Source organism: Larus michahellis, chromosome 1, assembly GCF_964199755.1.
Source record: "Larus michahellis chromosome 1, bLarMic1.1, whole genome shotgun sequence".
Taxonomy (NCBI): domain Eukaryota; kingdom Metazoa; phylum Chordata; class Aves; order Charadriiformes; family Laridae; genus Larus; species Larus michahellis.
The window spans coordinates 62,381,127-62,405,521 of record NC_133896.1 but is presented as its reverse complement, the minus strand read 5'-3'; the positions used below and the strand labels follow the sequence as shown (position 1 = coordinate 62,405,521).

Here is a 24,395-nt window from a genome sequence, read left to right as displayed (position 1 = left end):
CTGGGGACTTCATGGGGATATTTAAGCCCGGTTTTCGAAAGAAGCCTTTTATGTTGCGCAGGTGGGTGTTTGCGTGCCTGCTTAAACCAGCTCCATGAACCGATGATCCCAGAAACCGGGGTCACCTCTGAAACTCTTACGCTTTTCTCTTTGGTCTCCCCCGCTAGAAAGTAGGGATAAATACTACTTAACTACCTCACTCCCCTGTGATGTTTAACTCCACATTTATAAAGCTCTGCAGGAAACGCAGGAAAGCCCACTGGAACGGACAGGGATGCCCCTCATCCACAACTGTGGGTCGCACATCCCCCTTGTTTCCCCTGTGGACTTCTAAGTGCTGGCCCCTGCCAGCAGAGACCGGCAGAAGCTGCTTGGCTCTGCTCCTGCACATACAGATGGACAGCTGCCTCAAAAGCTTTCCCTCTTCTTTTTTTTTTTTTTAAATAATAGAAGAGTCACTTAAGGCTTGCAGATGACCTCAAAGTACCAAACTGCTTGACCTGCCACCGAACTCTGAGCTTGCCAGTGCAACCATGAAGAGCAGGGCTTGGTCCCCTTGAGATGTGGTGAGTGCAAAATGGCTTTGTAGACCCACAACAAAATGCTGAGGTCCCCTCTGACGTCGCATCATTCTGTGATGATATCCTGCAGCACTTTAAAAGGACTGCTGTGGCTGGTCTCCAAACCCAGGAGGGGACAGGTGGAGGGACCAGCGGAAGGGTGCTGGTCTGGAAGGGGCACGGGGGAGCTGGGATGAGCGAGGGCACAACCTGCTTCTCCAAAAGCAAAAGGAATGGAGAGGCCCCTCCTTCCACAGACAGAGGAAGGGAAAAAGACAGAGAAGCGAAAAGCCTGGATTTAATAATGAAAAACAATAGCTCATCATTTATTTTCATATCCCCTCGCTAATGCTGGAATAATGCTAACAGTGGAATTCTTATGGCATGCATGTCATGCCTGCAAATACCAAGTGAATTACTTCTCAGCTAGGCTATGGGCTATGGCACTGAGCAGCACATTCGTTACAAGCGACTGGATGATGAACAACAGTTCCCAAATTCCTCCTTCACAATGCTACTTGCATTAGTTGTAATTTAATGAGAGAGAGAAAGAGAAAGAGAGAGAGAAAGTTTTGGCACAAACCACTGCAATAATACTGCCTGCCGCTGCTTCCCACTGGGCCTTGTATTAACTCACACCACCACCACCTCCACCTCCTCCTCCTCCTCCACCTCCTTCACCTCCTTCCTTTTCACACCTATCCTCAGGTGCTAAAAGTGGTGTCATGAAACCCATCAGCATGGCATGAGAGCATGGCAGGAAGCCCCCAGGCACATGCATTCCTTCTGGCTGAAAGGCAGGGGAGGACACAAACCTCTCCCTCTCCTCTGCCAAGGCATGGAGAGGCCTCCAGCTTTTCTTTGGTCACTTCCTCCTAGAAAGCTGATGCAGGTGAAAGACACTGCATTGTCAGCTCTGGAAACAGAGCACCAAGCATGCACAGCACGGCCCACGTTGGTGCGGAGCTCCCACCACACACCCTTGCCAGCGTGTTCCTCCTGCCTCCTTGATGGAGCCACAGCGGGGTAGCCCAGACCCGTCCCTGCCCTGCAGGCTGTCTTAGCTGGTTTGTCTCTCTTTGTAATGATTTTGAGATCTGGTAAGCAGCCAGTAAATGCAAACAAAAACTTTGCTACAGGTAAGGTGGTGTGTGTGCGTGTATATATATACACACACACACACACATATATATAAATAAAAAAAAGTGGTATAAATGTGCCATCACTGATGACCCCCAGGGAACCTGGGAATCACTGCCACGGCTGCCTCCTCATGAGCGCTCGGGTAGGTCTGTACCTCCCGCACCTCCAGGGCAGAAACCAAGTCACTTTTCTCTGCTCCACAGAGCCTGCTACAAAAGGGATGGCCTTTTTGGGGAGCCAGGGGCATCTTGCAGGTTTCTGCCCTGGAAGGAGCCAAACTGGCCAGCATCGCCTCCCACTCTTGTGGCAACCTTGCCACAGAGCCGGTCCCCCTCCACATGGCAGGACATTTATCCACCAGATGACCCTACACCTAAGGTTCACACCCGAAACATGGCCCAGTGCGTGGGGTCTCATATGCTGGGGCACAAGAAAGCTAAGAGGTCTGATCTGTGCAGCAGACCCACAAGTAAGAGGCTGCAAATATCATTGCTGCTCTCCTGGTGTATCCCGCCTCTTCAGTGTTCCCCTCCGACAGCGTATAAATGACAGACATCCACAGATTCCTGCCACAAGGAGCATCCAGAATCCTCCTTATCCCCTCTGTGCCAAATATAATTTAAAAGCCCCCCACCCTTAGCCACATTTTGTGGTGTTTTGAAAAAAAAAAACAAACGAACCCAAACTAAATTTACCTGTTTCTGAAAGGAAGGTATAGGCAGGGGAAGGTAAAATACCCTCAGGATTGGAAACAAATGTTTTTGTGCAAATGAGACCTAGGATTTACAGTTACCTTCCATCCTCCAGCATTTGCTACAATCTTAGCTTTGGCTTAAAAACCACCTGTTTCCTTGTAAAGGTTGACAAACACCAGTGATCCTTTCTCCAGTGCACCGGCCGAAGTCCCATGGACCTGACCAGGGGGAGGAAGATGGGCAGGATGCTCCCAGGGACATCTGTATGGGCACAGAGATGCACGTGTGTGCCTCCCAGCAATACAGCTGGCACGATGCTGGGAACCACCTTCAGGACCTACCCGACCCCCCCCACTCCCAAGCCCAGGCGTAACACGGCACACTCTGGGGCTTTCCTAAAACTACGACTGTGTTTTACGCGGTGACAGGGCTCTGAAGTAAATGAAAGCATCCAGCGCTGAGGTGACCCCAAGTGAACGCAACGGCAATTGTTGCAAATAAATAAACAAGGATCACAGTCGCAAAGAAAAGGAAGAAATGGTGAACCTCAGGCTGCTGCGGCTACCCGTGTGCTGGGCGGCTCACCCGCTCCCATGGCATCCCCCGAGGGGCACCAGGCGAAAGGGGTCCCTGTGCGGAGACCAAGCGTGGGAAGGAGGGGACACAGGCAGGAGAGGGAAGTGGGGGGCTCCCCCGACGGAGGCCCACCACAATGGCTACGTGGCCTTTAGGAACCCAGCACAGGGGTGGTGTTACCTGCTACCACCTGCAAGCTGAGCCCGCTGCCCACAAAGAGAAGCAGTGACCAGGCTGGGGAGATGGAGAGTGGTTATAAGGGGAAGAACTACAGGCACGAACATACGTAACCAGACGTATGGAGACCAGCTGGGCTGCAGGCAGAACAGGCCCATTACTGCAGCAACTTCTTTGGGCACACAGTGAAAACCGCAGAGGTCAGAACCTCCAGCCATGATTAATCACATTTACAGTTTAAAACCCGACCAAATCCAACGCTTCTGCTGGGACCAAGAAGTTCAGCTGGAGGTTCCTGGCCCTGCCGGGAAGGCAGAGGCTGTCCTGCCCCTCGGTTCCCCTCTTGGCATGCTGTCACGGCTCAGGAAGGCTGATGCTCAGCCACAGCACTCGGTGCCACACTTCAGTTCCCTTTAAGCCTTCAAATTAGGGCTTACACGGGGCTTAAGTGCAGCCCGGCCCAACACAGGGTTGGATTTCACAGTTCTCATGTTGCCACCTCCAAGCAAAAAGGGGATGAGCGCCCCACAGGCAGCCCATCTGCCTGGACACCCCAAACAGGGGATGGGGACCGCCTGCCCCTTGCAGCCCTCCCCACGTCCCCGGTGGGCAAGGCAGGAGGGCTGAGATGAGTCCCGCTTCCCTTGCCTCGTTTAGCCAAGTAACTCCCAATATCTGCCTTTTCAGCAAGCACTTCATGGTGACCACAGACTGTTTTACCCATGCGACTATGCCAGTGCCTCTCCTCCTACACACACCCACCAGCCCCCCGGGGCTCCCCCTGAGCCCCAGGGGTGACCACAGAGCCCCTGTGCTCACAGGCCCATGGCTCAGGCCATCTGACATGCAGCATTCAGCTTCCACAGGAAGTCAGCATGTTCTTGATAGGTGGCACGCTGTATCCATGGCCATGAACACCTCAGGGAAGAGGCTGGTGGGGACAGGAGGAAGGACAGGAGGACGGACACAAAATACACAAGCAAAGTAAAAGCCCCATCCCTTTCCACAAGCCCTACCATGACAACAGGCGAGATGGACAGGAGTACCAACCATAGTGAAACCCAAATGAGAAACTATCACCTGCAACTTGCTCCAGCGATGCCAAGTGACATGAGCGTGTTTCCTAGCTCACCCCCAGTGCTGCCACAAGCATCTGTTTTATTGCACCCAATATCAAAAGCATCAGGCATTCCACCTGAAACCCTGCCTTACCCTGCCATTCACTCATGTCCCAACTTCTTCCCTCGCACATTATCTTCTACAGGCAACGTCTTTTTGGCAGGAGTCTCTGTGTCTGTTCGCGACAGGGCATGGCAAGGGAACGCAGACGTCTCCTTGTAAAGCATCCTCTTCCTGAAACTCCTTCAACCCTTCCTGGCTGAGAGGAAATGCAGGGATTCATAACGACTCAAGTGCTCCTCTGGGAAACAGCGATGATTTTGGAGGGACAAGAAATAACTTTTAAGCCAAGCTCAGTCCTAAAGAGGGGAACTCCACAGTCTGCAGGTCAAGTTCGCAGCTGAGCAAGAACAAAACCAGGGCTCGGGCACCTACCTGCAGGGATGCTGAAAAAGATACAGCTACTTTACTGAAGTGGTCTCACCTACATTAGATACGGTATGAGTGACACGGTAAACACATCTAAATGGATACAGATTCTCCAGGAGATATTGCATTTGCATACAGATGCCAGCTACACCACAGGACCAGGTCAAGACTGAGATAACTGAGGATACAGCAGAACAGACCTGAAACACATTAGCAGAGCTGCAGAGATACCAAAGAACTGGTCCAGGAGGGCCACCAAAACCTGGCACTGGGAGAGATGCGTAAAAGACGCCAGCCACGTGGCTTTCCTGGGTCAGGATGGAGACGAGCTGGTGGATGTGGATTACAGATCACTCCCAGTCAAAATGTCTTGAATGATATTTTTCTCAAGCTTGGATTTCTAGTAACCCTTTTGTTCGGCCTGAAGAGAGTCACACATTGCTTCAAAAAAAAAAAATCTCTCCCTGGCTTTTGCAGGCAGAGTGGCAGTGTTCCCTCCTGAACACCCTGTGATTTACAGCCTTCCACACTCACACCGGCGACACAACCCCTTATGCAGAGACTGCAGACAGCACTCCTGCCAACACATACGCTGTCACAGCATCGCTCCACATAAACACCCTGCATTCACCTTGTTTATATTTCCTCCCGTACAGGCTGCGACAGCTCACAAACACACAGAAGGCCTAATTTATATTTATAATAAATCTCCCTTCTTCATTCCCCACAGTGGAAAAGAGCCCTGGTAGAAATGCAATTTGCTGAGAGAATGGCGTAATAGCTCTAAGGAGAATCAGGCCCACGTTACCTTCTGTAGACAAAGGGGATGAAGCCACACGAACACATGTGCATGCTGCTACACGTGCCTGCAAACATGGAAAGAGTCCCACATACACATACATACACACATATACTCCTCCATCTGTATTCTCACACAGACGGCTCAATAACAGTATCTGCCGTCCCTTCCGACTCACCCGTGCTTTCAGGCAGCACAGGCATTTGGAAGGTGCACTTCCATTACCCAGGTGCTCACGGCCTCAGATAAGCGAGGAGAAAAATGACACTACAAGAGAAGTATTGTCACCACCAATGGGACATGCTCGTGTCTAGGTCTCACACGCCCTTGTGAGGTAGTGCAGCTATTTTAAAATGGGGTTTACAACGTGTTTCCTATCCCCACTTGCTAAATACATACGTATTCTGCTGTTGAGAGAATGCAGAGGGGGAGTTTGATGGGAAGGCAGGTTTCTGGTGGTGCAAGTGATAGTGCTAGAAGAGATGAAGGGATTTATAATTGTACTTATGACTAAATGTGATCCCCACTTGCTTTGTAGGCACATGCCTTGGAAGAGTTATGAGGTCTTGGGTTTCTCCACGGTGTCCACAAACTCACTGTGGCCAAGAGTTGTCCTTTTGTTTCCCTATGGCTTCAGAGAAAAGGTTGTGATCTCCCTTCTCTCTGCAACGGACCTCGTTCCAGCTTCCCGTGCCCCCACCACCCTGAGGCCTGGCTGTGGAAGTGCATTCCCTGCAGGACAACGTCGTCAGCCTGCTCAGAAAGTGGGGCTAGCGCGCCGTGCTGGCGCCGTGCAGGGGAAGCACACCCAACCAGTCCTCTCTGGTCTCTACTGGCTCCCAATAAGCTTCCGTGAAGGTGACCTAACTATTAATTCCTGCCGAAGTGTTCTGTGCTCACACATCTTCTGAGGAACTTTAACCCCTGATGGCACTGCAGAGTTTGAGTGACTCATGCGATTCTTCCTACATGCCAGCTTCTCTCCATCCTGGCGGCACTAAGCTGGACCAAAAACTCTTTCATTCAACATGGCCACCAAGCTCACCCACTGCCAGCCCAGATGGCAGAAAGCTCCTATGCACTGACGTATTAGGAGCTGGAGGCTGGGCATCACCTAATCACAGTGCTGCTCCTCTGCTGACCCAGGGCTTGTCCTGCAGCACGTTGACGAATTCCATAATGGAAAGAGGCCCATTATGTGCTCCCCTACGCCATCACATTGCTAAAGCTAGCTGACACGTTACCTGTTACTGCTCTACTCACATCCCTCCTCTGCACTCCTCCCTGGGGCATCACAGTGCCTAAGTGTGGGATCAAAATTGTTTGTCAGTATTAAGGTTCTCAAGAGCATCACCAGAGATTTGCCATGTTAGAGATGACCCTACTCTGGGTATTTTAAAGACTAGCAATGGCCATTTAAGTCCCCAGAAATTTTGCCACAAGAGGAAGATTAAAGATTGCACACAAACACACAGAGTTATGAGGATACCTAAGAGGGTTTTCTCAGAATTTTTTCTCCAGGTTCTGGAGTCAATCATCTAAACAGGAAAGTAGCAACGAGGGCCAGAAATTACCGCTATTTAGAGGCAAAACAGAGACCTGCTGAAAATCCATGCCAAACTATTTGGAATTTGTCAACACTAAATGCTGCCTAGGAGAAAATAAAACCCCATGCATTTTAGCTGGACGTTCTTCACCTCCAGCCTCATGCTTTAAGCAAACAGATAGCCTTCCTACCAATGTAAGCACGAAGCAACGCGGATACTCATCCTTCTGCAATCCTGCTGCTGCCAGCTCCTGTTGGAGTGACAGCCTGAAGCCATGGAAGAACTATGCAGATGGTCACAAAACAGACTCCTGACCCACTACCGGCACAGCTCTTCCAGAAACACCACTGTGAAAAGCTAACACCCGGGTGAGGCTCAGACCACCTCCACCACGACCACTCTCTGGGCAGGCTGGAGCATTGTCTAGAGATCATTCTTCTGATAACACCCTTCTTTGGGGTACTTCCCTCTTCTCCCCATGACAGCTCTGGCTGATTTAAGCACCTGTCGCATCTTTTCTCAAGTACAGGTTGTGAGCTCTCTGGGGCAATGCCACACCACATTTGTCCATCTTTTGGAAAATCTGCAGCACAGAGATCCTTGACTTGAGATCCCAGCTGCTAGTAGCTACAAATAATTTGTAATTAAAATAAAAGTGAAGCTGCAGCAGGGGATTGCTGTGCCTCCAAGTTTTTTCCAGACTAGATTACCCTCAGGAGACACAGGAGAGCCACCACTGAGATAAAAAAAATAAATCTCAGCTTACTAGGTTTACACAGAGACCATCAAAAATACGCGTCGATATTGTTCTGACCTCCAGATCTTTTTTTTTTCCCCTTCGCTTTTTCCTAACCTTTAAAAAGCATGTAAGATAAACAGAGGAGAAACCAGGCAGACAACATCCTCGAAGAGATGTAGGAATATAATCAAGCCCTCAGACACACGCACACAAACACCATAATTTATCTCTTCCTCCTCCTGTTTGATATTATCCTCTGTTCTAGTATCATAATCTGTTGCTATGGAAACAGCTATGATGTCACTACGAGAGGTTTATGGATGCCTTGAACAGGAAGGAAAGGTACATGATGATGGGAGAGAAAAAAAAAACCACCTACAAACAGCTGCTGAGCAGGAGACGTTCCAGGAACGGCAAGTGTTAACAGGGAGAAGATAAATACATTGACGGTGCTGGCGCTGCTGCAGACAAGAGCAGAATATAAACCGTGTTTTAAAAATAAAGAACGCTTACAAATTTTGCCTACAAGTAAAAATATTCTGGGAAAGCTAAAGGAGCTTCCTGAAAAACTAAACTTTCTCTGAAATGTTCTGCAAGTTTTCTGGGACTGGATATTTTCTGAGCCTTGCTGCTGGAGTCCAAGTCTCCATCAACCCACTCCATCGTCTGCTGTAACATTCCCTCCAGCAGTGTTAGCGTAACACCCCACCAATGCAGCTAATAGTTAGGGAGCTTGCTGGCTACTCGCCATCCCGTGTGCCTTTACGATCTGTAACTAGAAAAAAAAAAAAGTCATGTCTTCAAGCGAAAATAAACAGAGACACGCTGAATCCACTGGATCACATCCAGTAGCAAATAAACACCCTGACCCCAAACTATAAGCAAAAAAAGAGCTTTTCTTGATCTCTCCACCCAAGAGAAAAACCATAATCTTATAGACTCGCTGCCAAACTTACTGACATACCTGACCTGCTACTAGAGAAAACAGTATGTTGAGCCTCATATGCTCCAAACGCACCCAGCCTTCCGGCCACACACATCTGTGTGCGGCACGACACACATGTCGTTCTCACCCATGAGCTCAGTCTCCGATGATTGCGCCTCTGCGCTCGTACCCGTTTCGGTCACCTGGACTGACGGTGAGAGTAGGGCAGACAGGGGAAAGAGGGTGGGACAGTCACACATGCCCTTAAAGACAGAAAGGCTGTGGGAAAATCTAGCACGCGGGACCTGCCGGGGAGGAGGAAGGAGGATGCCAGATCAAATTCGTCCCACGTAGCTGCCTTCATTAGGGGAAGGGTAATGGCAGCAAGGCAGGAAACCACAAGGATCTCAGATCAATGAAAAGTGACGGTGTTTCGGCTAATCTCTGCCCCGTCAGAATTTCCTGAGCATGGACAGCAGAATCAGAGATCTTACAGGAATGCTATAATATCAGTTTTGCCTCTGGTCTCAGCTCCAGCTGGGGAAGGCCCAGGCAGACTCTGTGTCCCACCTATGTGCATTACGATACAGGTGGTATCTCCCATCCTCACCCACCTTCCATTCCAAAGATGTTAGAGACAACTGCAGGGAGAAACCTGTGAGAGACGGAAGTCAGTAAGGACAGCCGCAAAAACAGTCCAAGCCGGGATCTCCAGCAATTCACCCAACTTTCTGTTCCTGCCGGCCTGGGCTGCCACAGCCTCAGGCCCTGTACTTTTGAGGGATCATCTCCCTCTCTCCTGTTACAGTCACTTGCCCTCATCTTCCGTCCCCACTTGTCTCTCTCACCCTCTTCTCTCCTGTTCCTGACCTATTTCCTTACTTCTTCTCAAGCTCCAGCCCACCCTTCCCTTCCCCCAAACAAAGTCCTGTCAAAAAACGTTTAAGGAAACCCACACATTGTGATTTCCTCTCCACGAAGAGCCCAGCCGGTTTGTATAATCCACCCTCCTGTGTCTTCATCTACATAAAATGCAAATCCTTTTGGCGTGGGAACTATCTACCCCTTCCTATCGATGTCATGGCTAGCGCAGTAAGGTACTGCTTTTGTTTGGCACTGGCGCTACTATAGCAAATACTACTGTTCTTAGGAATATTTCAAAAGCACCAAAGGAGAGTAAAAGTATAGGAGGCGTCAAAACAACGCCAAGTGTTTTTGTGGGTTTTTTCAGTTTCTTTTATATTTTGGGGGCAGGGTTCTGTTCCTATTTTTTAATGAAACAGTTTCTTCTCTTCTGTGCTTTCGACTTGGGACTGCGCAGTGGAAAACAAAACTGATCTTGGTGAAGAAACAGAGATTGTGCTTTTTTAAAATGGGCAGGTGACACCAAGCAGGAAGGGACTGCAAAGTCAAGGGAAATAAATTAGAATTCAAAACAATCCTGACAAATTGAAAGGTACAGGATGAAATTCAAACAGGACAGATATACAAAAATCGTATGCTTAGGTAGGAAAGGCTAGCTCTGCACATACAGGATAGAAAATGGCTCAGGAGGCATCACACCTCTTGGACAGAATCCGGGAGTCACGGCGCATCAGAAGCTACACACAGATGAACAACGTCACGGTGCAAAAGTTAAAGCAAACAGGAGCACTGCCTGTAAGAGACATGAAGGAATACTTCTGTAGATAGGACAAGGGATCGCAGCAAGCAAAGCAGAGTGGAGTTACAGAGGAGGTAAAATCTTTTTGATGGCAAAGACAGCTAAAGGCAGCGATGACAGCCTGGGCAGGCTATGGACCCTCCATACATGGGGAATATGTTGGACAAGCACATTAGGAAACACGCTGGACAAGCATACATTTGGTATAGTACATCCTGCTTTGAAAAACTCTTTCCTATGAAAAAGTTTTTTCTATGGCCAGTTCCTATGATTTCAATGATTTTGATGAGAGCTAAGTTTCTTCTGCATTTCAGCATAGCCCACTGACCAAGATAAACCTGTCAGTGTTGAGGATGAGGAGACATTAGTCTGCAGGGTAACGCTGTGTTAACACCGTTGTTCCAGGTCTTACTAATGCTTTTAAGGATTAAAGGTTATAACGAACAGGGAAGACAGCTGCCCTTCTGAGGTTCCCAAGTATCTCTGGCAAATACCCCTGCCTTGCGGGGTGACCTTTCCCACCTTTCAGCGTAGGAGCTGTAAGCGATTGCTCTTCCTTCATCCTTCCAGAGACGGATGCCAGCAGAAACCCTGAAAGGTGAGCAGGACAGAGAAGGAGGCATGAATAAAGAGTGAGCTTCAGCTTCTCCAAGCAAACGTCCCATTCAGTGGGAAGTGCTGAAGAAAACCAAGGGAGCAAACCACGCCATCCTTCACTCAGCATAAAACTCTCTCTCCCTCCAGAACGCGACGCAGACAGGCCAAGGCTCGTCGCATGGAGAGCAATGTGTAACTCCCTGGGTCTCAGTAGCACTGTTGCTGATCTACACTATGATCACGAGCCCTGAAATCAGAATCAAGCTCAGGAGCAGCTTGAGGGGCTCACACCTCGAGGACGCTTGCCTCCCACTGCCTATTTTGTACCCCCCACTGCAAATAAGTAAAAGACTCTGTTCCTTGGAATCATTCTGCCAGACAGCTTCTCTCCCTATAGCCCCTTGAACATGCACAGCACTGTATAAACACACAATTTTAGTTTATTATTACTTCCATTCAGTAAATAAATTCTAATGGCATGGCTTTTTAATTTTTTTAGCCCTGACTCTGGAATCTCCAAGGCATTTTGAGATGTGGCAATGCCTTTGCCAGCCTGCGGAGATGGGGGCTGCTCCTCCGCTCAGATGCATGGAGAAGTCTTAGAAGAATGATTTCTACCCTAGAAATTACCCAACTCGAAAGGCTACCTGAATTCAAGAGTGGTCCCAAGATACACGCACTCGTGCTTTCCAGAGGAAGGACCTCAGTTGCTGATGTGGCCCAATGAAGGAGGACTCAGGTGCGCTCTCTGGGCTGTAAATGGGTGGAAGCAGTAATGTGCCTCTTCTCTTCCCCCATGACAAACAGACAAATTGCTAAATGCCCTATCTGGAGTGAAATTATCACCTGGGTTTATTTTCAAAACAAAAGCTGAACTTTGCACTGCTAGGGGGAATAGTTTCAAAAGAGAAGGCCTCCTGTTAAGCACCTAGGTTCATGGTAGGATATGTAAATAGCTGAAGAAACAACCTTTTCTCTAAATAGCGTTTAATTCTCACTTCTTGTTATCCACCAGTTAACCTCCCAAAAGCAAGAAAAAGCCCTATAAATAATATTTCACACTCAGAGGGCAGAGATTTCCTAGTAAGGGTGAGGAAACAACCTCATTTTTATAAATGGACTGATTAAGCTATAGAGGCCATGAGTCAGAAAGGTACTTCAGCGTGTGGCCAGCTTTAAAGACATAAACAACTCTAATGAAGTCAGCAGCACTGCCTGCGAGCTTAAATTTAGGCACAGACCTTAAAATATCTTCTTAAATTGGGATCAGAGAGGAAAAGGGTGGAACTTTCTAAAATATCCAGTCTCAGCCTACCCATCCTCTACGGACACAGGGATGGGGACACCACAGCAGCTGTCCACCCAACATGGAATGCCTTTGCAAACTCCCCTTCTCAGGAGTCTTGCCCAAAGGTACACCCTATCCCAGTTATCTCAACTCCTGCACCTAAGAGAAGTGGTTTAATCTGCCTCATACTGGTGTCTCAGCCTAGTTCGAGCAGAAGGTGGCTGAACTTGCCCCTGACCTCGCCATCCAGCAAGGACTGCTCTCACACCATCACCTGGGACCCACTTGGTGAGGCCCACAATCAGGACAGGGATTTACCTCCACGCCCAGGTCACTAATCCTTCCATGATATGACTTCCTGGAACTTTCCTCCTGACCGAACATCCACATATTTTCACATGCCATTGCTGCGATGTGGCCAAAACTGAGGCTTATTTGTTTAGCCACCCAGGTATGTTATCCAGCTCTGAATAAATGGTATAACTTCCAGGGTTAGAACAGGAGTTCAAAACCCTCACATTCATCAAAGAGGTCTCCGGGCTGTCCCCCATCAGTAGAAGACCTACACCCATCAGGGTGTACAGCCAGCCCTTACCCAATCTGATGAAATCACATTCAGTGGTTTCAAAGCACCACGTGAAAGTGGGCGGTAAATAGCAACCCCTGGGTAAGCGGGGAAACCGAGGCACGGGAAAATGAAAATGACTTCATTTTCCAGGCCAGCAGAGGTGCCCAGCTGAAGCCAAGAGGGTTTTCCCCACCTGTTACAGCCACGCAGAAGAACACGCTGCATGGAGTCCAAGGGACAACGATGGTGGCCAGTAACTGTGCTCGCCTCTTTGTCCAAGGGCGTTGTTTGTCTGCTCGCCCCGGCCCCTGGTCCCGGCAGTGCTCTTTCCGCTTCCGAAAATAAAACAGCATTTTTCACCCATTACATCTCAAAACCATTTAATTGCTAGACGCAGCAGCATGATAAGAACAATAATTATAACTGGTGGGGGCTTCCTGTTGTCCTGGCTATAGCCATATCCTGAGCTAATGAAAACTCATGCTTTTGGTCCCAGCATTGACTTCACTTAAGTTCTGGTTATTAATTCATAAACAGGAAGCGCCTCCGAGTTATCATCTCCCTGCACGAACTTTGGGGTAAAGACCTTTACTCCGCCTCACTGGTGCCGCCTCCCCAGCGAGCAAATTTTGTGCGCTTTAACGAGATTTTGAGGCTGCATTCAAAACCCAGCAGGGCTGGCCTGTTCCTGGCGTTAAATGGGATCTGATCCACGACGCGTCTGGGGTCAGAGTTTCAGGCTTCCCAGCCCCTCGTGTGACAAGGACGGTGTGCAGGCAGGTCCCTGCCTGCGCCGAGCTCCAGCAGCGGCACCGGTGGCAAGGTGCAATTTACAAATATTACCGAGATTAATTCCATAAGCCACCCACATAGAAAACTACCGACGCGGCTGCTAAAAATACACCGTGGGTTGCAACAAAGTTGTCAGGAATAAGTAAGAAAGCAAAGCAAAGAGGAACAAAACCAAAACAGAGGTAATCGCTGTTTAGAAAATAAAGGTTAAAGCATATAAACACCTCTTTTTACCCAATTCTGAAGGATGCCAGGTATGAGGCACCCAGGAAATCAGTGTGGATGCTTCCCCAGGGCAGAAAGCTACCCACCGCCCAGGCACTGGTGGTGTCTAGCAGTAAACCCTCTTAAAACGGGGTTTCTCCTAGCCCACTGAGGCTGGCTCTGTTCTCTGCCCAGGAGGAAACGTCACACGACGAGCGCGCCGATGACGAACATCAAGGGCAACACCACCTACAGGAGAGTCCAAAGAACCAGATCCTTGCCTGCCTCAAGCCATTCGCCTCCTCTGAAACCGACACAGCCACCTCCGAGGAAGCCGCATCTCTGGTGCTGAGCGGGACGGTGGCCATTAGCGTGCCCCAACTCTGGGGCCGAGGCCATACAGGAAGACACCTGACGAGGCCCACTTCAAAGCCCAACGCATTTCCCCGCGTGGCTCTCAAATTGAAACGAAAATCCAGGTCAAACATTGCGCGGCGGTATTATTTCTGTTTTATTTCACTTGGTAGGTTTTTATGTCCTTCATTGTACTGCTCAGCTCTGCAACACTCGGGGAAAAAATGAATGAGAAAAACCCAGCACAGGAGAAGACGACAGCAAAAACTCCGAATTCCTTAAAATGAATGGGAAAATTCTCCTTGCACAGTGCATGGGGGGGAAGGATTTCACACCAGATATTCAGTTATTTATCATGCCTCACCTATTAAGATCAGGTGAGGCACCGTTCTGCTTCCCAGAACCGGTACTTAAGCCAGCTGCTCTGCACAGGCACACACCGCCCTCACCTCCACGTCGAGAATCGCGGGTGACTTTGTGCATGTGCTCTGTGTTATCACTCACTTAAATTTCTACTGGAACCATTTCATAAGGCCTCTGAGGTGTCACATTTCCTCCCCAGGGCGCCTTTTCTGTCAAAGAGCCTATGTTCTGAAATCCCTATGGTGGAGATACTGTTTCACCAACCCCTCTCCCGCCTTGCGGTGGTGGCGGTGGGCGTGCAGGTGTGCCACCACGGACCCGCTCAGTCAAGGGCAGGAGCAAAGGAGCCACTGCCGGCCGCGGCATGGATACAACCCCTCGGCTCCTGCGCTCTCCTCAGTGGCCTGGCTGTACCTGATGCTCCGGAGGAGGGATACAGCCCAGCCCGGTCACACACGTAACGCGAGGCTCGTCAGGGAGGATCACAGTCCTTGCCTCCTTCCAAGGAGGAAATCGCATCCCCTGCGATAAGTTAAGTTTTTATCTATGCACTGCGATATTGCAGGGAATTCTAAGGACCTCTTATGGCAACTAGGAGGCGAAAAACATTCATTAACCCCTCCTCCGCCTCCCTCGAAGCCAGCCAGCAGCAATTTAACCCGCAAACACATACTGCAACACAAAACAGAAAACTGATAACCCCTTATCAGCCTTTATGCTATCCACTGGCTCCTGCCATTTGGGATACGCACCTACTTCAAGGCTGGAGACACGCTGTAGAGCTTGGCCGCGGACGCTTCTGTACCAACGGTGGGGGCATTTGTTTTAAGGGCATTTTTCTTTGCAGGGCATTTTTTTCCTCCGCTCCCTCTTCCCCCCCCCCCCCCCCCACCTCCATTCAGGCAGGAGCACGGGCGCCGCTGAAGTTGGGATGCTCTAAGGAACCGCTAAACTTCCACCGCACGCTTCGGTGCGGCACCGCCGCCACCTCCTCCCCGGGAGGAAGCCGGCGCCCTGCCCGCCCCGGCTGCGGCCGAGGCCTCCTCCTCCTCCTCCTCTCCCTTCCCTTCCCCTGCCCGGCTCCGGGGAGGCGGCCGTGCCGGCGCTCGGCCGCGGCGCGCCGGGAAAGGGGGATCGCGGCCGGGTTGACCGCAGGCCCCGCGCCTCACTTCGCCACCCGCCCCCCGCTCCGCCCCGGCCGCTGCGGAGCCGCCGGGCGCCGCCGCGGGGGCACCGCACCGCCCCGCACCGGGGGATGCGGGCCCGGCGAGGAGCGAACTTCAGAGAGGAACCGCCGCATTACCCGCCCTGCCGGCGGCGCCCGCTCGGGAGGGGCTGGGCAGGCGCCGCGGCCGGCGGTGCGGTGCCGGGCAGGCCTCACCGGCCCCCCGGTGGGGCCGCGCCGGGGTGGGGGGCGGGTGGAGGACGGGCCCGGCCCGGCGGGGAGCCGCGGGAGGGGGCCGGGCATGTAGGCGAGCCCCCGCCGCGGCCGGAGAACGGGGGGCGGCGGCGGCCAGGCGGCGGCCTCCGCCCGCCCGTTGCCGGACCCCGCGGCCGCCCGCTGCCGGTGGAGGCGCCGGGGGCAGCCCGGGCGCGGAGCCGGGGCGAGGGGGGTGGGGGGGGCTGCCCGGGCCCGGGGGCCGAGGCCGCTCGGCGGCGCGGCCGGCAGAGGGCGCCGGCGGCGGGCCAGCCCCGACCCGGTAGTCCGGGCCCGCCGCGGCCCCTCCGCCGGCACCGGCCCGCCGCCGCGCAGGGCCCCGCCGCCGGCACCGCCGCCGCGGCCCCTCTGCGCCCGCCATCCCGGAGGCACCGCCTCCCCCGGGCTCCGGCAGCCCGGTGCCTCGGCGGCGGCGAGGGCGGGGAGGGCCGTCCATCCTCCCTCCACTGCCGAAAACGTTCCTCTTTGTCTGCCTGCCTCTCGCCGGGTCCCAACTCCGCACCGGCGGCCAGCCCGGGGCTGCCCAGAAATCAATCACCCGGCGGGCCGGTAACTTTACACCGCCCGCCCGAGCGCCCTCCTCTCGGGCGCTGCAGCCCGGGCTCGATTTTCTCCTCAGATAAGTTTTACCGGCCTCACCATAGGGAGAAAAGTACCGTGTCCCCCTGTGTGTGTGACCCCTCTCCAACCCCCACCCCCCCCCGCCCGCCCGCCTGCCCGCCGCCGGGCGCCCGGGTCTCCGCCGCCACCGACCGAGCGGTCGGTCGGTCCCCGGGCGGGATGGGTCTCCCGGCGGGTGGATGGATGTCCCCCCGGTTTATGTAACGCTCCCCGGCCAGCGCCGAGCCGGCAGGGGTGACGGGGGAAGATAAACGCATGGCGGGGGCATTTAAATTAACCCTGATATATATATATATATTTTTAATTGCTTTTTTTAAACAGCCACCCTGAAATACGCACCGATCTAACACACGCCACCACCACCTCCCCTATATATATATATTTATTTTTTTTTTCCAACCCGAAAAAACTAAGTTGGGGCACTCGGGCTTCTCGCCGCAGCCCGGTCTGGGATGAAGGAGAAGCCGGAGGAGCTGACAGGCGGCGGCGGCCGGCAGCCCCGGTGTCCCCCGGTTCCCGGGCGGAGAGCCCCGGCGGCTGGAGGGGGGGGAACTCTTGGGAAACCGGCGAACGGAGCCGGGGTGGCCGGTCCTAGGAATAGAAACTGCAGCGAGGGGCAGGGACACACACAGACACACACACACGGAGGCGCAGGGCAAGCTCCGTCCACCTCATTGTTCTGCTCGGCACCGGCACGGACTTCACCCACCGCCCCCCGACCGCCCGGGACCGCGGGGATGGGGGGGGGGGGGGGTAGGAGAACGGGGGGCAGAACCGGGGGGGGGCGACCCGCACCGCGCCCCGCTCCCCGCCGGGCAGGGCGGGGGTGCCCCGCCGCCGCCAGCGGTCCCCCCCCCCCCCCCCGCAACAACGCCGGGAAGGGGGACACGGCGAACCGCGGGCGGCCGGGGACCCCCGGTTCCCCCCCACCCCCCGTCGGCGGGGCGAGGGGTGCCGGCAGGGCGGGCCGTGCCGTGCCGTGCCGTGCCGGGGCTTACCTTCGTACATGGGGGCCATCGGTGCAAGGACGCCTGTTATTCATGGCAACGCCGCCACGAACGACGCGAGATCGCAGCCCCCCAAACTCAACACACATCTGCCATCTTGAGCGGGTGTCTCTCGGCGGAGGCGAAGCTGCCGCCTGCCTTCTGCATCGCTGCCCGCCTCAGCGCGGGGGGAGCCGGGCACATCCAGCCCCGCTGCCGGCCCTCCGACGCGGCCAGGGCGGGCGGGCGAGCGGGCGGGGGGCGGCGGCGCCGGGCCGGGCCGGGCCGGGGCCGGGGCCGGGGCGAGGCGCGGGGCCGGGCAGGGGCGGCGGGCGGCGGGGCCCCCCCGGCTCGGGACGGCGGCGCTGGGGAGGGAGGGAAGGAGGGAGGGGAGGGAGAGAGGGAGGGAAGGAGAGAGGGAGGGAGGGAGGAAAGGAGGGAGGGAGGGAAAGGAGGGGGGGCTGGCGCGGTGCCCCCGCTCTCAGCGCGGCATGGCTGCGTGTGCCGGGGCGCCTGCAAAAGTTGCACTGGGGGGGTGAGAGAAAGGAAAGCGAGAGAGACGGAGGGAGAGAGAGGGAGACGGAGACCGAGACGGAGAGGAGGGGAGAGAAAAAAAAAAAAAAAAAAAAAGGGGGGAAAAAAAAAAGCGAAGGGAGTTTGCAAATAATCAAGCGCCGATGGCACTGATCGCGGCTTCCCAGAAGGAGAGGGAGCGAGCGAGAGAAACCCTCTGCTGAGATTATGTGGGATCTTGTTTAACAACACATTTCAATCAGGAGAAAAAAGGAACAGTCAACAGAAGTTGGTGAAACACTTCTGTCTTTCCCCCCCCCACCCCCCTTTATAGAAAAGAGAGGAAAGGAAAAAAAAAATAAAAAAGGCAGCTGATTGAAGCTTTGCAATTCACTGGCTGAGGGGATCATATAATTTGAGCTCGTGTTTTACAATAGCATGGAAAATTCCTACCTCTCCCCCTCTCCCCAAATAAATCTTCTATTCCCTCAAGGCATTTCACAATCTGGTTCACTGACAAAAGTTCCAATTTATCCTTTTTTTTTTTTTCATTTAGCTTGCTTGCAGTGTAAATATTTAGCGGATGCATTTAAAATAAACATACGTTGTTGCTTTTAGGATTCGGGTTGTGTTTTTGTTGTTTGGTTTTTTTTTAAAAGGAACCACATCAAAGAAGTGTTTACTTACTGAGATTGACAGCCACTACTTCCTCCCCCCGCCCCCCCCCTTTTTTATTTTAAAAGATCCATCTCTCCGGTTGAGCTCTTGCTGTAAGAACACCAACCTGACCAGCATCATTTTTGTCGGTGCATACGAAAAATCTGTAGGTGAAGCCACGTTATCCGGAGCCCCCTTTGCCTGACAGGGGCTTTACAAAGGAAGGTCAGTCACCAGGTACCCATTACACAGACAAGGAAGCTGAGACTCGCGCAAAGCCTCTGGCAAAAGTGGAAACGAAACCTCGGGCTGTGATCCTGCATTAACTCCCTTCTGGATCTGCCTGCCTGGAGCTCCTTACAGGCGAGCAGGCTGGGACCAGACCGGTGAAGACGTACTCTCTTCGTGCTTGCTGATACGGCTGGTCCCCAAAAAAGCTGCTTCTCGCTGCTCCTGGCACCAGCCCAGACCTCTCCCACCGCAGGATTCGATTGTGGCAGGGCTCCGCACCCAGCTGCTGCTCTTCAGAGGTCTCGAGGAGGAGGAGAAGGCAAGAGGTAACTTTTATTTGGGGATTTCAGTGAGAGCCAAACGCTCTCATCAGCCTGGCCCCTAATCTCAGGGTGCTCAGAGGATGTCTACGCTGGCGGATGAAAGCCGTCCAGGGACTGACCCGTCCTGACCGGCTGATGGAGCAGGATGGCCGTGTCCGCACTGCGAAGGAGGTGATCCCCAGGCTCCTGCGGGCCCCCTTGTTTGCAAGGTATCTTCAGTGTTTTGCATGACTTTTTTCTCCCACTGAAAAATGCCTGAAATAACAGGAGGGCTGTCTCACGGCCCATTAGCATTCTGTTTACAACATGAAGCTGAGGAGACGTGTCGGGGAGTGGCAGGCAGGGCAGGTGGAGGTGGTTGAGGGCGCAAAGTCGGCTGGGACGGCACTGGAGGACTGTGTACAGCAGAGGGAGCAAAACCTGCTGCCGTCTCGTCTCTGCTTCATTTTGAGAGTGATCCCAAGACCAACCACCACCAAATCTTAGGAAGTAATGGAGCTGCCTCCAGCTGGACCACTGGGGAAGTCCAGGCCGGAGCTGAAGGGTAAGCGGTTCAGACAGCAGCGGGTGCAGTATTCAAACGTACTCCTTGCCCCTCTTTTATTTAGCCATGGAGACCCTCAGGGTTCAGCTCTAGGCACCAGGTCGACAACCTCATGTTTTCCTGAAGCACGTTTCCAGTCATTGTCATTCTGCACTGCTCTCTTCGTGTATGATGGAGGGAATTACCTGCTTTCTGAGGCTATGGATGCTTCTGATCCCAGCCTGCCTTCTTGCCCTTGATCAGTGGCAGTCATGGAGCCCTATTTCAGAGCCATGGAGGAGACATGGAAAAGCATGGGAGAAGAGCAGAGGACAAAGCCAGCGGGGAGCAGCAGGCTGCTAAAGGAACCGGCTTCGCTTCTTGTCATTGCATTTTGCTGCAGCATAGCTCCAGGTTAACCACGTCACCCCTGCTCTCCTCAGCTGTGAAGTGGGGGCAGCGGTACCAGCCTCTGCTGTGTGAGGCTGCGCTGGTGGGTTCTTCTCCCTCTCCGTTTCACCCTGAGCTATCCCATAGCCCTCAGGTCTGCGTTAACTCCACGTCCATCGAAGCTAGCATGATGCGTGAGCTTAAAGCATAAGCCAAACTCACTCCTCACCCCTTTTGCCAGAAGAAAAGAGGAAGGGGTCAGTAGAGGGGTCTGCAGGACTCCCTCTGTGTGGCCTGGGCATGGAAGTGGTGCCTCCTGGCCCGGTGGCTGGTGGGTGGAGCACGGAGGGGGACGCAGGAGCAGCCAAACCTGTGCTGACATACTTACGCAAATGCTAAAGCTGCTTGGCTCCAAAGCATGGGTTCTCCTGCCTCTTTTAGGGGCAAGGTGCTGAACTTGATGGACTACTTGGCTGGCCCAGGACAACAATTCCTGATTGCCTTTCAGGTTCAGTACTGCCAAGGACGTGACCGATTCTCATCTGCTGTTAATACATCCGAAGATAGGAAAATTAATGGCGATGTTTTCACCAACTAGGACCATTCTGGTCTTACATATTTTTAAATATTGTTGCCAAATGAGGTCAGAACACATTTGGTAAACAAAAACCAGCCGCAACAGGTCCTGACCTCGGCCCAGCTTGGCTGCTAAAACCCGGTGCACGGAGGAAGCTCACGGTGTGTGGGCAGGCAGAGGGAGCAGGGGTTCATCACCTTCCTCCTTGGCTCACATGGGGGCCTCCCTGATGGAGGGGACTTGGGGCATGGGATTGGAGCCAGGGGGGGGGAGGGTGCGGTACAACCCCTTGCTGTGTTTTCCGGCTGCTGCGCACAGACAGGGGTGGCCCAGCTCTGAGCCTACTACCTTCTTTCCATCATCCCCAAAATCGAGCATCCATGCAATGATGCTACACCCTTGGACATCTAGGCCCCCCTCCGTAGAGTGACCATACCGGCTGGCAGCATGGACGCAGCACCCCTGAGGCAAGACTGTTCTGCAGGAGAGATTGTGGTCCACTCCGTGCACACCTGAGACCACAGGACGTGTCACTAAAATTTTGAATCACAGAGACTTTCCCACCCCAACAGGCTATTTCTTCTCTTTGGACCCTTCCCTCGGGAGGGGATGGTGAGCCAGTGCTGGAAAAGCACCTTTTAATGTCTCCTCTTACGATTTTTCATTTCTCTATTTGCATATTTGGGTCTACCATAAACACACCCGTAGTCTGTGTGCAAGTACAGGGCGCGCCCAGCCTTGTCAGGGAACGACGTGTACCACGGAGGCAGGAGCATCCTCAGCTACATCCGCCGCGGCTCCCAGGTGATGGTGGCAGAGACTAAGCCAGAGAAAGGAGGGGTGGCCTTTTCACAGCGCTGGGCTGGCACTCAGGGGGGGCTCGTTTCCATTTCTGCCTCACATACATACACAAATCTCGGTGGTCTTGGGCACCAGAAAGGCACACGGTGTTTGACTGGTGTGTCTCAGGGGGCTGCTGGTAACAAGCCCAGCCTTATACCCAACTGCAGTAGGAGTAGCGGGAGTTACTGTTTCTTGATGGAAATGGTGAGGACTTGAGGTTCTTTTTCTTTTTTTTTTTTTTTTTAAAGTTAATACAGATTTTGGAGGTCAAGGTGCAAGAAAGAAGGCAGGTGAGTTTTAAAACGTAGTTGTTGGGCACCATTCCTATTTTAGGGGGATTGCGCGAAAGGACACAAGGTGCCCTTTGGTCTCTCCGAGCCAGAAACGCTACGGTGGCATCACCTCCTCCTCTCTGCTGCCTCTGCCAGGCCCCAGCTGTGCCAAGAGCATGCGAGGGGCAACGCCAGAGGTGCCTGCTACTGACGTGCGATTTCTTCCTCCTTCTCCCAAAGAAAGCCGAGGGGGTTTGTGGCTCCCAGCTTTCTCAGCTCATTGTCCATCCACTCCATTTTCTTCTTCAGAAAGACCGAGCCTAAAAAATGTACTAATAAAAGACTGTAAGGTACTTAAAAAAAAAAAACAAACAACAAAAAAATATTAAACCCGAAAAGACAAGCTGTAAGCACGCAGGGTGAGCACGTCGCCTTCAATGACAACCTTTAACACCTGTTTGCCTTCATGGAGGAGCTGGAAGGCAGCATGTTGTTAACAAGAATCAGGCCCCAAATCTTTCCCATTAAGCAAAGCAAAATATTTTTGTAAACACCAGGGGAAGGTTTCCCAGTGAAATACACACAGATGTTTTCTTTTTAAATGTAAATCAGTGCAGGAAAGGACAGTTTAATTAAAAGCAAAATTATTAGGTAAGTGCTGAGGGAATCTGCTTTATTTATTGGGTACACTCACATATTTTTACTGGTGAGTCAATTGCAATTTTTAATTTCTTTCCTCCTAATACGATCAGCTGCAAGACTAGCCACTGTGATGTGGAATATTTGGGGGAGGATTTTTCCATGGATAGCAGGAATGTCTGCTCTGTGTGCAAGTTGCGGGCACTCGGGCAGCCTGCTATGGTACACCCAGTCCCAGCCTTACGTCTCTGCTAATCGTTAGCAAACACTCGGCATGGGCATCCCCCGTGGCATCACCTGGAGAAAATCCTGTCCCTTGCGACCGGGATTTTGGGTTGCTGCTAGTGACTGAAACACCGGGGCTTACTGCTGGCTGGGATGCGAAGGGAAGAGGGCTACAATATTAACTGACTTTACACCCTGCTGCTGCTCCATCGCTAGATTAAGCTCCCTTCGGTACCTCCAGACGCAACCATTTTCGCAGGCAAATGTTTTGCAGGAGACCCCCCTGCCCCTTCCCTCCATCCTGCATCTCCCTCTTCATCATGACAAGTGATACAGACTGGCTCCTAAGCACGTCAGAAAACAGTCAGCATACTGGACTGGGACCATGACTGCTTATTTTTTAATGTTTTGGGTAAAAGCCCTTATCTTTGAATGCACATGGAAAATACGCTGCATACTCTAGTGGGGTTGAGGACTGATGGCCCTGTCATAGCTTAAGTTCAAAATAAAACCATAAAAACCCACAGCAAAATTATCCCCTGCACCAGCGAGTGGGACTCTGTAAGGACACAGATATTTTTACTCAGTCTGAACACCAGCGGCACCCGCAGTGCAGCTCATGTGATGCAAATGCCTCTTTCAGGGGGTAAAAACTGGATTTACGGTGCGGACATACAGAGGGATGAGGCTTAATTCCCGATATGAAACCAGATGATGCTGATATAACCTCAGTGGCGTCAGTACCCCGATACGGACGGGAGCGTGGCAATGAGAGACGGGACAGATGTTGGTAAAACGCTTTAGGTACCACGGATGGAAGAAAGGTGGGATGAAAGCGCACAGTCTGATGAGTGCCCCAGGGAAGGCAGAGATCTGGGTCAGCTCATCCATGCCTACCACCACATCTGATCACATTTCTGAACCTTGCTTCCCCATCAAGGGTATCGCTGAAATAAATGCCGTGAAAATGATGTGGCCTCTCCGTTTGAGGGGTTAAACACAATTTCCCATCATCAAGCTTTTGCAGTTGGCTCAGGTATTGTTGTCAGGGTCTTGGATCCTTTTCTTCTTATTATTAAAAAAGAAACTTTGAAATATGTAAAAAAAAAAAAAAGTGCTTATCAGATAATGAAATTCTAGCTGTGGTCAAGTCTTTCAAACAACCAGGGCCATGAATTAATTGGAAGTAATTATAGTCTTTTCTGAAGTATAATTTTTAGGGTATTTTTTCCCCTGACATTTGCAGTGTGGAAATTAAAAATAAAACGATGTCAGAATCACAAGATTTCAATCTGCCTTCAAACAATAATGTGGGCTAGTGTCAGAGGTTTGTCCTTGGCTGGAAGGAGGAAAAAATCACGGGAGAAGATCCTTTTGGTGAAAACTGCCAACAGCACCTAGTCGTGCATTTGCTGTGCTCAGAAATTCCTGGGAGACCCCTGCTTCCCAGAGCTTGCTAGAAACCCTCCTGCCTCTGCTGCAGTGGGAAAGGGCGCAGCAGTACCCAGCTCCTGAGAGCACCGCGTTTGCGATGCAGGCTTTGTTAATTATTCCACCAGTAAGGCTGTATTAAGAGACACGCTCACAGCAAGGAAAAAAAACCCCACACCATTCTACAC

The 24,395-nt window shown here is 52.3% G+C and overlaps 1 protein-coding gene across 4 annotated transcripts in view; it reads right to left on the bottom strand.

Moving 5' to 3' along the window:
* Positions 1-17,863, bottom strand: part of HIPK2 (homeodomain interacting protein kinase 2) — a 132,287-nt gene extending 114,424 nt beyond the window's left edge. For 2 of the 4 annotated variants that reach the window (XM_074582003.1, XM_074582022.1), the window contains exon 1: positions 17,596-17,863. In XM_074582003.1, coding sequence (XP_074438104.1) covers positions 17,596-17,614 — 19 coding nt within the window. In that variant the 5' untranslated portion in view covers positions 17,615-17,863. Of the gene's footprint in view, positions 1-10,894; positions 10,959-17,595 lie in introns of those variants that run through there. The other 2 variants (XM_074581994.1, XM_074582013.1) reach the window with 1 other exon arrangement.
* Positions 17,864-24,395: the final 6,532 nt, after the last annotated feature.